General features: G+C 46.4%; 1 protein-coding gene across 1 annotated transcript in view; it reads left to right on the top strand.

Moving 5' to 3' along the window:
* Positions 1–18,177, top strand: part of IGHMBP2 (immunoglobulin mu DNA binding protein 2) — a 33,584-nt gene that overhangs the window by 7,194 nt on the left and 8,213 nt on the right. The window contains exons 4-9 of the mRNA XM_004383887.2: positions 48–145; positions 2,961–3,124; positions 7,578–7,778; positions 9,547–9,694; positions 15,436–15,610; positions 17,181–17,363. Of these exons, the coding sequence (XP_004383944.1) occupies positions 48–145; positions 2,961–3,124; positions 7,578–7,778; positions 9,547–9,694; positions 15,436–15,610; positions 17,181–17,363 (969 nt within the window). The remainder of the gene's footprint in view (positions 1–47; positions 146–2,960; positions 3,125–7,577; positions 7,779–9,546; positions 9,695–15,435; positions 15,611–17,180; positions 17,364–18,177) is intronic.

The raw sequence follows: 18,177 nt of genomic DNA, 5'->3' as shown, positions 1-18,177 counted from the left end.
CCGGAATGGCCAGTTGAGCTCCTGACCTCCCTCTCCTCTCTTGGCAGAGCTCTGCTTGCCCTCAAGAAGTACCATTCCGGCCCAGCGACCTCCCTCATAGAAGTGCTCTTCGGGGGCTCAGACCCCAGTCCTGCTGATGTCACACGTAAGAACTTCAGATTTTTCTTTTTCAAGCGAAACTACTATTGAAATCATCTAGAACAAGACCTCGGGCCGTTTTAGCAGGCGTTTGAAAATGTATAGTTAGAAGAAATCTACCCTTACCATCCTTTTACGAATGTCTTTGCGCGACTTGTGTGCGTTAGATTCTTGTTCTCAGTACTTAAAAGTAGCTAATTCCATGGTTTTTTAAAATATTCTTTCTAATGTATCTAAACATCATATTTTGAAATATAGGGATATTTCTTCTCGCTCGGTACTCTGTGAGATTAGAGGACAGCTGATTGTACTTTATGCTTGATGTTTGTGTGAAAAGTCTCAATTCTACAAGCATTTGATTCTTTTCTCAACGTCCTTTAAATTAAAGATAGTCTGTTCCTGACTGTGGAGTCCCTGAGTGGTGCAGACGTGCTCGGCTGCTAACTGAGAGGTTGGCCATTTGAGTCCACCCACCGGCACCTCGGAAGAAAGGCCTGGTGATCTACTTCCAAAAAATCTACCACTGAAAACGTTATGGAGCCCAGTTTTACTCTGACACACGTGGGGTCAGCAGGCAACTGTTAAACTGTTGCAAAAAGTTTAGAAATAAAGAAGCATATAAACAAAGGGAAAAAAATCACTCAAAAATATGTTGTCTTAGTTTGCCAGTGCTGCTGTAACAGAAGTACCACAGGTAGGTGGCTTTAAGGAGGTTTGGAGGCTAGAAGTCCAAATCAGGGTCTCGGCCGTGTCTGTCGAGTCTTCTGCCGGCCTGTCTCCTAGTTTAGGGGGCCTGCCGGCAGCCTTTGGTAGATGAGTCCTTACATGGCGTTTCCCCGTATGTGTCCCTGTGTCTATTCTGCCCTGTTTATAGACACCACTCAGGAGTGATTATTAGGTTTAGAGCCACCCTACACAGGCATGGCCTCGTTAACATAATAGAAGAAAACTGCGATTTCCCCAAAGGGTCATATTCACAGGTACAGGGCTTCGGACTGCCATGTTAGGACATCCACATTTCTTTTTGGGGGACAGAGGCCAATCATTTAGAGTTAGCCCCAGTAGTATTTGATGTGTATTTTTCTAGTCTTTTTCCTATACGCATATAGAACAATGTACCTGTTACACGCACACGCGCACACATGCACACACACCCCCCCACTCTTCACTTTTCACTTTCAGTGGTCTATGTACTTAAGTGCTCTTGAGGAACGTCGTTTTTGAGGGGAGTTTGTATCGCTTCAGGCGGCCGCGTATGAGTCATCTAGTCCTATAGATGTTGGACTTGGTCAGTTTTTACAGCAGTGACTTGGGTCAAGTCTAGTGTGAAGGTTAGCCCACAGCCATTGTATATCACCCCTGTGTTAGTGTTAGCTTTAAAAATACAGGGCTGCTTTGTAGTGCTTTTTCAGCTTTCGGTCTTCATGATTTATTGTCTTATGAATATGCATTTTCTTTTTGTGTTTGCCTTTGGCAATTGCAAAAGCACTCACATTTCAATAATACCATTTTTTTTTCAGCTAATATTTATTGAGAGGTTATGGATTGCATTGTGTCCCTCAAAAATATGTGTTGTAAATCTTAACCCCTGTACTTGTGGATGTCATCTCATTTGGGAATAGGGTTTTCTCTGTTATGTTAATGAGGCCATGTCCACGTAGGGTGAGTCTTAAGCCAATCACATTTGAGATGTAAAAGGAGCAGCTTAGGCACAGGAAGGAAGCACAGATGGGGGAAGACAGATGCCACAGCACATGAAGATCCCCAAGCAACTGAGGGACAGAAGTTGGAAAGAGACAAAGACCTTCCCCCAGAGCCAACAGAGAGAGCTCGAGAGCCCTCCTCTAGAGCCAGTGCCCTGAATTTGGACTTCTAGCCTCTTAAACCATGAGAAAATAAATTTCTGTTTGTTAAAGTCGCCCACTTATAGTATTTCTGTTGTAGTAGCACTAGATAACTAAGACAGGGGGCTACTATGTGCTTGACACAGAATTAGAAATGTGGTTACTCCGTGTTAAGGAACATGGTGTGTGTTAATTATAGCTGGTAGCTAAAGACAGAGGGCTGCAATGAGGAGCAGCAGAGTGGACACTGGAGCTTTAGATCAGACGGACCATTCCAACCCCACGTTCCAGTGTTGTAACCGTTTGTCAGGTTTGTTCAAGCCGTACTTACTCGCTTACTGACATCTCTGTGTCCAGGTACTGGGGACACAGCTGAACGCATGGTCCCCGCGCTCAAGCAGACAGAGCAGAAGAAACAAATTGGCTTGTCATGGGAGATTTAAAATAGAAACACGATCCTGGGATTTGTTATTAGTTGTATTTGTCATTTGTCTGTGTCATTTTTTTGGACACTTAAAAAAGGGACAATATGTTAGAAGGTGGTATGTTCCAGGAAGCATTTACTTCAGAAAAGTCTGTTATTCTGGAGCATAAGTTGGCCAGCTTTTTCTGTAAAGGGGTGGATGTTAAATATTCTAGGCTTTGTGAGCCTATGGTTTCTTTTGCAGCTCAGCTCTGCCATTGTTCTGGATAGCAGCCACATAGACAATATGTCAATGAAGAGGTGTGGCTGTGTGCCAATAAACCTTTATTTACAAAAACAGAGAGTGGGTTGGATTTGGCCCATGGGCTGCAGTTTGCTGTTCCCTGTTCTGGAAGAAGTTGTTTGAAAACAAAGCAGATTATTTCGTGTTGAGTTTTCCTCCTGGGGAGGTTGTTCTTGGTGTGCATCGCTGCCTTCCCTCAGTGCACACTCTGAGAGGAAGGAGTGCCGGGTGAGGGAGAGCTGGGGTCTAACCACTGTTGCTTCTTCTCCAGACCCGCTAACCTTCTACAACACCTCCCTGGACACTTCCCAGAAAGAAGCGGTTTCTTTTGCGCTGGCCCAGAAAGAGCTCGCCATCATCCACGGGCCTCCTGGCACTGGGAAGACCACGACCGTGGTGGAGATAATCCTTCAGGCTGTGAAGCAGGGCTCAAAGGTGGGCAGGGGGGCGCCTGTGTCTGTCAGCTGACGGTCCGTGCTCAGCAGAAGCTCAGCCAGGCGCCAGCCGTGGTCCTGCTGAAGCTGGTCAGGAGCGTTACTGAGTGCTTATTTTTTTAAGAAAAGAGGTTTTAATCATGAAGGATTTATAACAATGTATTTATAAAATGTGAACCTGGAAACAACGTAAGTCTCCAACAACAGGGGTTTTGGGAGAAAAATTATGACTCATCTACAAGGTGGGCTGTTGTGCAGTCATTGAGAAGTGAGTTTGTGTCCAATATGTGACACATACACTGGGGTGACCGGCTGTCCCGGTTCACCCAGGACTTCCCCGGTGATCGCAGCACTGAGGGTCCTGCGTCTGGGGAAACCCCTGGGTCCTGAGCAAATGGCCAGGTGGTTCCCCGAGGTGACCAGTTGCCGCTGCGTTGATTCTGACGTGTCAAGGGTAGAATTCTGCACAACTTGCTGATCGAGCACTGGACTGGGCCCTTGCTGACTCTGACTGGACCCGGAACAGCCAGGAGGCCCTGGTGTTGTCTTTGTGCTCAGAGAGTGTCCGCCTGGGCCGTGGAGAAAGGCTCCTGGCAACCTTTGTTGTGGCCCAGGCCTCGGTCCGGGATGCAACTACTCGTCCTGCTGGCTGTGCTGGGGGTCTGACTGGGGCTGGCGCTGACCACGGCCCCGTCTGCGCCTTTGGGAGCTCAGGATCTGGCTGGGGCAGACAGTGGGATTGCGGTTAATTAGGTAGTGTGGTTAGTGGGTAGGAGGCCACATGCAATCACAGAGCCCTGGTTTTCTGACATACGGAATGTGATATTGTGCATTATTGCTTATAGCCTTTTTTTAGGTTCCCATTCAACAATTTCTATACAGATTGTTCAGTGACATTACGTTCTTCACAACGTGTGAACATTCTCATTATTTCTGTTCTGGTTGTTCTGTTCCCATTAAACTAGTTCGCCTACCCCCTTACATTCCCATCTTTGTTTTAAAGTAACTGTAGACAATTTGATCTTATATAGATGATTTTTTTAAAGGAGCGCAGTGCTCATGGGTGATACTCTTTATTTTGTGAGCCAGTCTGTAATTCAGCTACAGGGTGACCTGAGGGGCTAGTGTTGGTTCAAAGCTGAAAGAGTATCTCAGAGCAGTAGTCTTGGGGAGTCATCCAGTCTCAATCAGTCCAGTGAGTCTTTTTTTTTTCCTTTAAGTGTCTGAGTTCTGTTCCATATTTCGCTCCCATTCTATCAGGATCCATCTACTGTAGCCCTGATTAGAACAGTTGGTAGTGGTAGCCGGGCACCATCTAGTTCTTCTGGTCTCTGGATAGGTGAGGCCGTGGTTCCCGTGGACTAGTTTCTTCTCTGAGTCTCTGGTTTCCTCCTTTCTCTTTTGCTCTGGACAAATAGAGACCAATAGTTGTGTCTTAGGTTGTTACATCCTTTTTTAATGTTTGAGGAAGGATCTCTTATCCCCCTCGTCATCAACATGAGTCATCTTGGCTCTGGGCACGTGGAAGGCTTTCAGAAAGATTGTGGGTTTATAAAGGGTTGGATAATGATGCGGATTGGACCAGTGATGGTCACCATGTGCAGGTGGACGCTGACTGAGTGCTTCGTACGACCTGGGCTCTCGGAAGTGCTTCCCCTCCGCTCCTCACAGACACCCCGTGAGCTGGTGCTGTGGCTGCCGAGTTCCCAGACAAGAAAGCTGAGAAGCAGGGTCAGGTGTCGCAGGCCCTGAGGGCAGAGCCAGGATGAGAACTCGGACAGAGTTCTCCCTGAGCCTCGCTCCCTCTCTGCTGCCTCTCAGAACTGAGCAGAAGGGCACATTGCTTCTGCAAAGGGACAGAGAGTGAATCTTCCACGCTTCACAAGCCACATGGTCTGTTTTGCAAACCGACTCTGCTGTCGTAGCAGAAAGTGGCCACAGATAACACGTACCGGGAAATCTGTCCCTCAGTTAGAGAACTGCCATCAGTGGTTTTCCTGCCAGTGTGCACCTTGGTTGGCCTGGGCATCTGGAAGGTGGGAAGAAAAGATGGCTTATTGGCAGGAAGCAGATTGGTGGTTTTGGTTGGGTGCCTCTTGTTTCGATAAACAAAGCGAAACAGCAGATGCAGTGCTCGCTGCTTCCAGCTGCGTCCGTGGGGACGGAGGCCGTGCCAGGAGGGCGCGGGGACGGAGGCCGTGCCAGGAGCGTGTGGGGGTGGCAGCTACTGCCTCCTTCCTGGTCTATCCTCTCGGCCACCTCTGCCCGCTGCCACCTGCTTCTAGGAGTAGAGTTCTAGTTGCTGAAGGAGGTGGAGCCCATTCAGGAGGAAGTCCCCTTTTTGTCCCAGTCAGTGATAGGATAGTCTGGTCGGTGGACGAGTGCCCCAGGCCTGATGGTTTCAGGGCACACTCACCCCCGCCCCCCGTCCTTTTTTTTCCTTCTGCGAGTCACTTAACCCTGCTGGGGCCTTGGTGACCGGCACGTTTTTAACACATAGCTTGTCGTTACCCACATACTTCGTCAGTTTGCAGTCAGGCGTGTTCTTTAGGCTATTTTTACCCATCCTTACAGCTGCATACTCACACATTAAAATGACCAATTACACACTCCACCCTTCTGTCTTTATTCTTCAGGCTTTCGGTTTGTCTTAGTGTGAACTTCAGTGGTTTGATTAAGATATAAATGAGCAGGCCACAATAGATGGACCCTGATAGAATGGGAGAAGAATGTGGGCCTCAGATTCCTAGGGGAAAAAAGGCCAGAGTTACTGGACCAATTGAGACTGGAGGACTCCCTGAGACTATTACTCTGAGATACTCTTTAAACCTTGAGCCAAACTAACCCCTGAGGTCACCTTGTAGCTAAATGATGGATTGGCTCACAAAATAAAGAAGGTCACCCTTGAGTACTGTGCTCTTTTAAAAAATTCATCTATCCACACGAGAGCAAATGGTCAGCAATTATTTAAAACTAAGATGGGAAGGTAAGGGAGCAGGGAAACTAGTTTAACGGAAGAGGAACAACCAGAACGGAAACGTTGAGAATGTCACACATTGTGAAGAATATAACTAATGTCACTGAACAATTAGTGTAGGATTGTTGAATGGGACCCTAAACTGCTGTGTAAACCTTCACTCAAAATACACTAAAAATTTTTTTTTGTTTATTGTCGTAGTTTAAATCTTTGTTTAAATGTAGTTTACATTTCAAGTTAGTCTCCCATACAAAAATTTTATACATAGATTGTTATGTGACCCCAGTTGCTCTCCCCATATTGTGACTGCACACTCCTCCTTTCCACCCCTGATTCCCCACGTCCATTCAACCAGCTCCTAACCCTCTCTGCCTTCCCATCTCACCTCCGGACAGAAGCTGCCTGTTTAGTCCCTTGTATCTACTTGAGCTAAGAGGCACACTCTTCACGAGTATCACTTTAAGTCCCACAGTCCAGTCCAATCCCTGTCTGAAGAGTTGGCCTCAGAAATTGTTTTAGTTCTGGGCTGATAGAGAGTCTGGGGCCCATGCTTTCCGGGGTTCCTCCAGTCTCATTCAGACCATTAAGTCTGGTCTTCTTACTACAATTTGAGTTCTGCACCCCACTTTTCTCCTCCATCAGGGACTCTCTGTTGTGTTCCCTGTCAGGGAGTCATTGGTGGTATCTGGGGACCATCTAGTTCTTCTGGTCTTTGGCTGATGAAGTCTCTGGTTTATGTGGCCCTCTCTGTCTCTTGGGCCACTACTTTCCTTGTGTCTTTGGTGTTCTTCATCTTCCTTTACTCCAGGTGGTTGGGACCAATTGATGAATCTTAGATGGCCGCTTGCGAGCTTTTAAGACCCCAGATGCCACTCACCAAAGTAGGATGCAGAACATTTTCTTAATAAGCTTTGTTATGCCAGTTGACCTAGATGTCCCCTGAAAGCATGGTCAGACCCCCACCCCTGCTACTCTGTCCCTCAAAGTGTTTGATTGTATTCAGGAAACTTCTTAGCTTTGGTTTAGTCCAATTGTGCTGACTTCCCCTGTAGTGTGTGCTGTCCTTCCCTTTACCTAATATAATTCTTATCTACTATCTAGTTGGTAAATAACCTTCACTCTCCCTCCCCACCCTCGTAACCATCAAAGAATGAGAAAACAATAAAATATTATTAAAAAAATGCATATATATACGTAGACATACATGTAGATATGAAGAACTAAACGTGTTGCCATCAAGTCGATTCTGACTCACAGCGACCCTGCAGGACAGAGGAGAGCTGCCCCATAGGGCTTCCAAGGCTGTAATCTTTACAGAAGCAGACTGCCACATTATTCACCCATGGAGTGGCTGGTGGGTTTGAACTGCTCACCTTTCAGTTAGCAGCTGAGTACTTAACCACGGTGCCAGCATACACGTATGTGTAAAGTGATGAACGACCAGAGCCTGGTTTGAACTTTGTGCTGCTTTCCCTAGGTCCTGTGCTGCGCGCCCTCGAACGTCGCGGTAGACAACCTCGTGGAACGCCTGGCCGGCTGTGAGCAGAGGGTCCTGCGCCTGGGACACCCGGCCCGCCTGCTGGAGTCCATTCAGCAGCACTCCCTGGATGCGGTTTTGGCGCGAAGTGACAGTGCCCAGATTGTCGCAGACATCAGGAAGGACATCGACCATGTCTTTGTAAGTGTCTCTTCACCAGCGCCCACTTGATTTCCAGTCTCTTTAAGGAGTGTGCTGTGTCTGGATGTTGTCCTCTTTGCTTTCTCCTGCCTCTGTCTGTTCAGTTAATAATTTCAGCAACTGGGGCTGCTCCTTTTTTTTTTTTAGCTCTGATCATAAAATGCTATTATTAATCATTACTTTTTTTATAATTTATTTTCACTGTTGTTGAAAGTATACACAGCAAAACATACACCAGTTGAACAATGTCTACATGTACAGTTCAGTGACATTGATCACATTCTTCTAGTTGTGCAACCATTCTCCCACTCCTTTTTTGAGTTGTTCCTCCCACATCAACATAAACTCGCTGCCCCCTAAGGTTCCTGTCTAACCTTTTGAGTTGCTGTTGTCAATTCGATTCCATGTAGATAGATCTTAAAAGAGCACAATGCTCAAGGCAGACATTCTTTACTAGTTAAACTGAACTATTGTTTGGTTTTAAGAACACTTCAGGAGATATATTTGGTTTAAGGTTTAAAGATTCTCTCAGGGCAATAGTTTCGGGGGTTCATCCAGCCTCCAGAGCTCCAGAAAGTCTGGATTCCATGAGAATTTGAAATTCTGGGATGGCCCATTTTTGACAGAGAACTATACTCGGTGTTCTGTAGGGACCTAGCTGTCCTTGAGGTAAGTTTGTATGTAGGTGAGGGATTATCGTAAAGAAGACATGTTTGTAAATGCCTCCCCATAACTGAGCACATTGTCTATATAATTGCAAGAAAAAAAAAACCTAAAAATAAAAGTTTAAAGTGTATGTATTCTTGGGAAGCCTTTTTTGCCCGTTTTTATGTTGTCATTGCAGAAGAGAGCACGCGTAGCCTGGGAGCTAGGTAGGTGGGGATTCCCTTTGAGATGCATTTTTTCTAGAAGGCAAGTCCAGTCCTTTCAAGCACTTGGCTTCTCTGGTTTACATGTTCCCCCAATTTCCCTAATTACTCGTCCCGTCCTGCTGAGTCCCCATCAGCAGCCTCCCTGCATCTCATGATCCCGCCTTGATGTCCTAGCCTTGGACAGCTGGCGACGGCAGGGCAGGTTGCTGGGCGCCAGTGGCCTTCCCTGGGGCCTCCAGCAGAGAGGCTGCTCTGGTGCCAGAGGAACATCAGTGGCCACGGCAGGGACACTTCACATGCTCTGGAGGTGAGGAACAGGACACAGCGTCTCTCTTTGATAAAGGCGAGTGGGAACATGCTGTGAGGTGACTTGCTGTGTCTCAGATTGGGGTCATTTCATTGTCTTGCTCCTGTTTAAATCCGTGCTTTTCAGAATTTTCTTCTCTGCGAATTAGGTATGAGAAAATGTGTGCTGTCACATATAGTAAGTTATGTCCTGTTACCCCTGCCAAAACCCGTCCCCAAAGCAGCCGTCACAAATAAGGAAAGGGTTACATGTCTTTCAGAAGAAAGGCCTGGTGTTCCACTTCCAAAAGGTCACAGCCTTAAAAACCCTACGGAGCACAGTTCTCCTCTGCACACGTGGGATCGCCGTGAGTTGGGATTGACTTGGCAGCCTCAGGCTTGGTTTATAAGGCAAGTGAGGATGTCAGGGGCTTTGTCACTTGTGTGTATCTGTTGCTTCTTCAAGAAAAGTTTTTGACATTTTAGTGCTTTTAAGGAGCCTGCCAAGCTGGACGAACTGATTATAAATAAAAGCTGATCATCAATGAAAAAGAGCTAAATAAGTGTGGAGTGTGTCAAAATAGTCATGTTTTCTTTGCTTCCCCTTATAGGTGAAAAACAAAAAGACCCAGGATAAGAGAGAGAAGAGTAGTTTTCGAAATGAGATTAAGCAGTTAAGGAAAGAACTGAAGGAGAGGGAAGACGCGGCCGTGCTGGAAATCCTCACCTTGGCCCGCGTGGTCCTCGCAACCAACACCGGTGAGCGGTCCTTGTCCGTCCCTCTCGGCAGGCCTCAGCCAGCTGGGGGGCCTTTCCTCCTCTTGAGGTTTCTGGAAGAGTTTGGGTAGAAATGGTATTATTTCTTCCTTGAATGCTGGGTATAATCTACCTGTGAAGCCTTCTGTACTTTGGGGTTTTCTTCGCAGGAAGGTTTTCGCTACGTATTTGATTTCCTTAATAGACGCAGGACTATTCAAGTTCTCTCTTCTTTTTTTTCAAATGATATTTTATTGTGCTTTCGGTGAAAGTTTACACAGCGAATTAGGTTCTCTACATACTATTCCGACTTCCAGGAATCGACTCCATGGCAGCGGGTTTGGTTTTGGTTTTTTACGCGAATCGTTCAGTGACATTTGTTACATCTTTCACAGTGTGTCAACGTTCTCTTCATTTCCAGTCTGGTTGTCGAGTTCTCTCTGCTTGAATGAGCTCATATCTTTCAAAGAATTTGTCCGTTTTACCTTAGTTGTCAATTTACGGACATGAAATTGTTCACAGTAGTCCCGTATTATCCATTTACTTTCTGTAGACACTCTAATGATGTCGCCTCTCTCATTGCTGGCATTAATAGTTTGTAACCTCTCTCTCTTTTTTTCCTGATTATTTTGGCTAGAGGTGTATTAACTTTATTGATCTTTTTAAAGAAACGATTTTGCTTTCGTTGCTTTATTATTTTTCTGTTTTCTACTCCATTGATTTGGGCATTGATCTTTATTATTTCCTTTTTTGCTGACTTGGGTTTAATTTGTTTCTCTTTTTTTTAGCTTTTTGAGGTAGAAGCTGAAGTCATTGAGCTGAGACTTTTCTTTCTTCTGTGACACAGACACTTAGTGCTGCCACTGTCCCCCCAAGTACTACTTTGGTGGCATCCCCCATTTTCTGATATGTTGTATTTTCATTCATTTCAAAATTCTTTCTAACTTCCCTTTTGATTTTTTTCTTTGACTTATGGTTATTTAGAACTGTGTTATTTACTTTCCAAACATTTGGAGATTTTTTTAGGTATCTTTCTGTTGTTGATTTCTAATTTAATTCCACTGTGGTTAGAGGACCTACGTTACCTGACTTGAGTCATTTCAGATTGAATTGAGACTCCATTAGGGAATAGAATGTGGAATATCTGGGAATGTTGCATGTCCACTGTTTGTTCATGTTTCAATCAGTGCTTCTCAGGGTTTGCTTTTCTTTAAATTTTGTTACTGTTCGGTGCATCGAGTCAATTCCGACTCACAGCGACCCCGTGTACAACAGAACGAAACACTGCCCGGCCCTGCGCCGTCCTCACAATCATTGCTGTGTTCGAGCCCATTGTTGCAGCCACTGTGTCAGTCCCTCTCATTGGGGGTTTTCCTCTTTTTCACTGACCCTCTGCTTTACCAAACATGATGTCCTTCTCTAGGAGCTTGTCCCTCTTGATAACATGTCTGAAGTACCTAAGATGAAGTCTCGCTGTTCTCTCTTCTGCCGGTAGTTCTTCCAGGACAGATTCGTTTATTCTTCTGGCAGTCTGTGGTATATTCAATATAATTGAAAGACATCAGTTCTTCTTCAGCCTTCCTTATTCACTGTCCAGCTTTCACATGTATGTGAGGCGAGTGAAAATAACAAGCTTGGGTCAGGCGCACCTTAGTCCTCAGAGTGACATCTTTGCTTTTCGACACTTGAAAGAGGTCTTTTGTAGCAGATTTGCCCATTGCAGTACATCGTTTGATTTCTTGACTGCTGCTTCCATGGGCGTTGATTGTGGATCCAAGTAAAATGAAATCCTTGACAATGTCAGTATGTTCTCAGTTTATCATAATGTTACTTATTGGTCCGGTTGTGAGGATTTTTGTTTTTTTTATGTTGAGGTGTAATCCATACAGAAGGCTATGGTCTTTGATCTTCATCAGTAAGTGCTTCAAGTCCTCTTCACTTTCAGCAAGCAAAGTCGGGTCATCTGCATATCGCAAGTTCTTAACGAGTCTTCCTTCAATCCTGATGCCACATTCTTCTTCATATAGTCCAGCTTCTCAGATTAATTGTTCAGCATACAGATTGTATAGGTATGGTGAAAGGATATGACCCTAATGCACACGTTTCCTGACTTTAAACCACGCGATATTCTCTTGTTCCGTTCGAACAACTGTCTATGTACAGGTTCCTCATGAGCACAGTTAAGTGTTCTTGAATTCCCATTCTTTCCAGTGTTATCCATAATTTGTTATGATCCACACAATCGAATAGAACCCTGTTGGCACAGTGGTTAAGAGTTCAGCTGCTAACCAAAAGGTTGGCAGTTTGAATCTACCAGCTGCTCCTTGGAAACCCTGTGGGACAGTTCTACTCTGTCTTATAGGGTTGTTTTGAGTCAGAATTGACTCGACGGCAACGGGTTTGGTTTACACAGTTGAATGTCTTTGCATAGTCAATAAAACATAGGTAAATGTCTTTCTGGTATTTTCTGCTCTCAGCCAGGATCCATCTGACATCAGCAGTGATATCCCTTGTTCCACGTCGTCTTCTGAATCTGGCTTGAATTCCTGGCAGTTTCCTGTCAATGTACTGGAGCAACGGTTGTGGAATGATCTTCAGCAAAATTTTACTTGTGTGTGATATTAATGATATTGTTTGATAATTTCCACATTCTGTTGGGTCACCTTTCTTTGGAATGGGCACAAATATTGATCTCTTCCAGTCAGTTGGCCTGGTAGCTGTCTTCCAAATTTCTTAACATAAACGAGTGAGCGCTTCTAGTACTGCATCCATTTGTTGAAACATCTCAATTGGTATTCCGTCAATTCCTGGAGCCTTGTTTATTGCCATTCCCTTTAGTGCAACTTGGACTTCTTCCTTCAGTACCATCGGTTCTTGATCATCTGCTACCTCCTGCAATGGTTGAACGTCGACCAGTTCTTTTCAGTACAGTGACTCAGTGTATTCCTTCCTTCTTCTTTTGATGCTTCCTGCGTTGTTCAGTATTTTGCCCATGGAATCCTTCAGTATGCAACTCGAGGCTTGAGTTTTTTCTTTAGTTCTGTCAGCTTGAGAAATGCCAAGCATGGTCTTCCCTTTTGGTTTCCTACCTCCACATTTTTGTGTTTCATTATGATACTTTACTTTGTCTTCTCAAGCCACGCTTTGAAATATTCTGTTCACTCTTTTACTTCATCGTTTCTTCCTCTGGCTTTAGCTACTCCATGTTCAAGAGCAGGTTTCAGAGTCTCTTCTGACATCCATTTTATATCTTTTCTTTCTTTCCTGTCTTTTTTTTATTGTACTTCAGGTGAAGGCTTACAGAACAAATAGTTTCTCATGAAACAGTAGTACACATATTGTTTTATGACATTGGTTAACAACCCCACAACATCTAACTTCTCAACCTTTTTTTTTGGTGAAAATACCCATAGCCAAATATACACCATTTCAAAAATTTCTGTATGCACAGTTCAGTGACATTGACTACGCTCTTCCAATTGTGTTGCTATTCTCACTTAAGATGAAGGCTTACAGAATAAAATAGTTTCTCATTTAACAGTTACTACAAATGTTGCCCTATGACAATGGTTAACAATCTCACAACACATCAACAATACCCTTACTCAACCTTGGGTTCCTTATCACCAACTTCCTTGTCCCCTTCTGCCCTCTGGCCCTCCTGTCTTTTTAATGACCTCTTGGTTTCTTCATGTATGGTGTCCTTGATGTCATTCCACAGCTTGTCTGGTCTTCGGTCATTAGTGCTCAGTGCGTCAAATCTATTCTTGAGGTGATCTCTAAATTCAAGTGGAATATACTCAAGGTTGTACTTTAAGGTTGGACTTGTAATTTTCTTCAGCTTCAGCTTGAACTTGCATATGAGCAATTGATGTCTGTTCCGCAGTTGGCCCCTGGCCTTGTTCTCACTGATGGTATTGAGCTTTTCCATCATCTCTTTCCACAGATCTAGTCAGTTTGATTCCTGTGTGTTCCATCTGGCGAGATCCACGTGTATAGTCGTCTTTTATGTTGTTGAAAAAAGGTGTTTGCAGTTAATAAGCATTTTCAATGAATAGATCATTGGTTTTCAAAATTTTATCATGTGATCTCCGGCTTTGTTTCTCTGACCAAGGCCATATTTTCCAACTACTGATCCTTCTTTGTTTCCAGCTTTTGCATTCCAAACACCAGTGATTATCAGCATCTTGATTGCTTGTTTGGTCAATTTCAGCTGCAGAAGTTGGTAAAAATCTTCAATTTCTTCATCTTTGGCCTTAGTGGTGGGTGCATAAGTTTGAGTGATAGTCGTATTAACTGGTCTTGCTTGTAGGCGATAGGAGGTTATCCTGTCACTGACGGCGTTGAACTTCAGGATCAATCTTGAAATGTTCTTTTTGATGATGAATTTCTCTTCAATTTGTCATATGATTGTCTGTTTCAAAATGGCCAATACCAGTCCTTTTCAGCTCACTAATGCCTAATACGTCAATCTTCAAGCATTCCATTTAGTTTTTGACAGCTTCAAATTTTAGATTCATACTTTGTACATTCCACATTCCGATTATTAATGGATGTTTGTAGCTGTTTCTTCTTGTTTCAAGTCATGCCACATCAACAAGTGAAGGTCCCGAAATCTTGACTCCATTCATGCTGTTAAGGTTGACTCTACTTTGAAGAGGCAGCTCTTCCCAGTCATATTTTGAGTGCCTTCCACCTGAGGGGCTCGTCTTCTGGCGCTGTGTGTCAGAACTGTTCCCTTGCTAATCCTTGTTGGTTTTCTGTCTGCTTGCTCTATCACTTATTGAGAGGGAGTGTTGAAATCTGTGACTCCAAATGCACGTTTGTCAGTTTCTCCTTGCAGTTCCATTGTCTTATGTTTCATGTCTTTGGAAGCTCTGTTATTAGGGGCATTGTTAGGGACTGAATTATGTTCCCCCAAAAATGTGCGTGTCAACTTGGTTAGGCCATGATTCCCAGTATTGTGTGGTTGTCCTCCATTTTGTGATAGTAATTTTATGTTAAGAAGGATTAGGGTGGGATTGTAACGCCCTTACCCAGGTCACATCCTTAATCCATTGTAAAGGGAGTTTCCCTGGGTTGTGGGCTGCACCACCTTTTATCTCTCAAGAGATAAAAAGGGAAGTGAGCAGAGAGGGAACCTCATATCACCAAGAAAGCAGTGCATGGAGCAGAGTGCATCCTTTGGACCCAGGGTCACTGCAAGGAGAAGCTCCTAGTCTAGGGAACATTGATGAAGAAGGCTGACAGAGAGAGAAAGCCTTCCCCTGGAGCTAATGCCCTGAATTTGGACTTTTAGCCTACTTTACTGGGAGGAAATAAATTTCTCTTTGTTAAAGCCATCCACTTGTGGTATTTCTGTTATAGCGGCACTAGGTAACTAAGACAGGCATAAAAGTTTAAGTTATGATCTCTTGATTAATTAACCAATTTTCATTATGAAATGGCCTGCTTTATTCCTGGTATTTTTTTTTTTTTTAATCTGTTTTGTCTGATATTAAAAGAACCACTCCAGCTTTTGTTTGACTGGTGTTAGCGTGGCATATCTTTTCCCATCCTTTTATTTGTAACCTATTTGTGTCTTCACATTTACAGTGATTTTTTTTAGACAGCACATAGTTGAGTGTTGCTTTTTTATACAGTTTGACAGTCTCTGCCTTTTAATTGGGGTGATTAGAGCATTTATGTTTAGTGTTGTTAGAAGCCACAACCCCCGTAAAGGCTTTGGTTCTTATTTCAACCAGGTGCTTCTTCTGATGGCCCTTTAAAATTGCTGCCCGAGAACTACTTTGACGTGGTAGTCATTGATGAGTGTGCCCAGGCCCTGGAAGCGAGCTGCTGGATTCCTTTGCTGAAGGCCAGGAAGTGCATCCTGGCTGGGGATCACAAACAGCTGCCCCCCACTGTGATCTCACACAAGTAAGTCCCTTCCGCCTAAAGCACCTCTCTACTCCTCCCCTCCCCTCTCTCCTCAGCCTTCGTGGTCCTGGGTCACCCTGGGCTCCCCAGGAAGCTGAGGTTGTGCCCTTGTTTTCATATTTCCTGGTGCCCCCCCTGCCCGTTTCAGTGCATTTATTCCTTCAGACTTCTCACCTTCCCTCAGGCTCCATGCTCTTTGAGGGCAGGGTTGTACCACATTCGTCAGAACCTGCACAGCGACCGGCACGTTACCAGTGCTCAGTCAGGAGTCGCTGATTTAAATTAAATCTCTCCTGAAGAATCCCACAGGTTGCTGGGTGGTGTAGACGGTTAAGCACTTGACTGCTAACCAAAAGGTGGGTGGTTCAAACCCATTCAGAGGCGTCTGAGAAGACAGGCCTGGTGATCTGCTTCTGAAAGGTCACAGCCTTGAAAACCCCATGGAGTAGTACTGCTCCTCACACATGGGGTCACCATGAGTCGGAATCGACTTGACAGCAGCGGGTTAATGAATCCAGCAGGCTTGATGCGAGCGTCCATGCTGTGTGGAATCCCACGTGGAGGTGTGTTCTGTGGGTCGTGCTAGCTGACCTCTGGATCGGTTAGCACGTGACCCAGCAGGGGTTCCTCCAGTCATGACTGTAGGCTCCTCCATCTGTGGGGACGGAAGTAGTAGACATGGTGAGCTGTGGTCTGCCCACTGCGGAGATGCAGTGTTGGTGAGCATTGTGACCCAGCTTAGACTGTCCAGCCTGGGCCCCCCACCTCATTTCCCACCACTCGGCCGCAACACCTACCTCTGCCTGGACCACTCCTTCCCCAGAGAGTGGGTAGGTTGCGTCCGCCCTCGTTTGGTTCTCTGCTCAGATGAAAACCCAGCGTGGTCTCCCGTCACTGCCCTGTGTGAGCAGTATCCCTGTCAGCCTCAAGCCCCTTCTACAGCTTGTTTAGTTATTCTTTCCCCCAGTCGCTGACTGGCAGTACTGTGTATTTCTCTCTTCATTTGCTTGTCTTCCCACCTAGCACGTCAGTTACATGTGGCCTGGGAACAGGGCCTGGCATGGGGGCTCTGTTTGAGCCAGTGCCAGCTCCAGAGTCCATGTCCAGAAAGACATTCGCGTCATTTTCTTCTTGATTATCTTCTTACGTCTGTTGCTTTGCGAAGCAGTTCTCTACCTCACTGTGTGTGTCTAGAAGTCACGATTGAACTTGAGGGCCAGAAAAAGTGACGTGCAAGAGCGACTTTCAAGGGACCTCCCGGAGGGCAGGGGAGGGTTGTCTAGGCCAGGTGCCTCTGAGAAAGAGGCATTGAAAAGTACTTCAGTCACTCAGGCCCTCTTCCTGTTCCTCTCTGGGTGCAGGGCCGCGCTGGTGGAGTCCCCCTGTTCCTCTCTTCCCACCTGGCCCTGGGGTCCTGCCGTGGCCCCTGCTCAGGCCCTCTCCCCATTCCTCCCTGGGCGTAGGGCCGCGCTGGCGGTGCCCCTCTCTGTTCCTCTCCTCTTCCCATCTGGCCCCAGGGTCCTGCCGTGGCCCCTGCTCAGGCCCTCTCCCCATTCCTCCCTGGGCACAGGGCCGCGCTGGCGGGGCTGTCGCTCAGCCTGATGGAGCGCCTGACGGAGCGGCACGGCGAGGGTGTGGTGCGCATGCTGACAGTGCAGTACCGCATGCACCACGCCATCATGCAGTGGGCCTCCGAGGCCCTGTACCACGGACAGCTCACAGCACACACCTCTGTGGCGGAGCACCTCCTGAGGTGAGTGACGCACTCGGCTCCCACCCCAGCCTCCCCGCCTTGTCCTTCTGCCCTGACTGACCCATCCGTGTGACCTGTTTCTAACCAACAAGCTGAAGTAAAACAGGTTGCCTAAAGATTTCGGTGTCAGAGGTCCACTGTGAGACTCATTTTCTCAGCAGGAGTGTGACCTGCAGTGGGGGCTGGTCTGGGTGCTTCTCCATCTCTGGTAGCGTAGAGCTCCCTGGGGGTGATGCGGCCGTGTTCCTCTGAGGAGGGCTTCCGAGGAGTCCCTCCAAGGCGTCCCTCTGAGGCGTCCCTCTGAGGCGTCCCTCCAAGGCGTCCCTCTGTGGTGTCCCTCTGAAGTGTCTCTCTGAGGCATCCCTTCGAGGCGTCCCTCTGAAGTGTCCCTCCAAGGCATCCCTCCGAGGCGTCCCTCTGAGGTGTCCCTCTGAAGTGTCCCTCTGAGGCATCCCTCCGAGGCGTCCCTCTGAAGTGTCCCTCCAAGGCATCCCTCCGAGGCGTCCCTCTGAGGTGTCCCTCTGAAGTGTCCCTCTGAGGCATCCCTCCGAGGCGTCCCTCTGAAGTGTCCCTCCAAGGCATCCCTCCGAGGCGTCCCTCCGAGGTGTCCCTCTGAAGTGTCCCTCCGAGGCATGCCTCTGAAGTGTCCCTCTGAGGCATCCCTCTGAGGTGTCCCTCTGAGGTGTCCCTCCAAGGCATCCCTTCGAGGCGTCCCTCTGAAGTGTCCCTCCAAGGCGTCCCTCCGAGGCGTCCTTCTGAGGCGTCCCTCTGTGGTGTCCCTCTGAAGTGTCCCTCCGAGGCATCCCTCCGAGGC

This window comes from Trichechus manatus, unplaced genomic scaffold (genome assembly GCF_000243295.1).
Source record: "Trichechus manatus latirostris isolate Lorelei unplaced genomic scaffold, TriManLat1.0 scaffold00113, whole genome shotgun sequence".
Lineage (NCBI taxonomy): Eukaryota > Metazoa > Chordata > Mammalia > Sirenia > Trichechidae > Trichechus > Trichechus manatus.
This window is presented reverse-complemented; position numbering and strand designations above follow the sequence as displayed.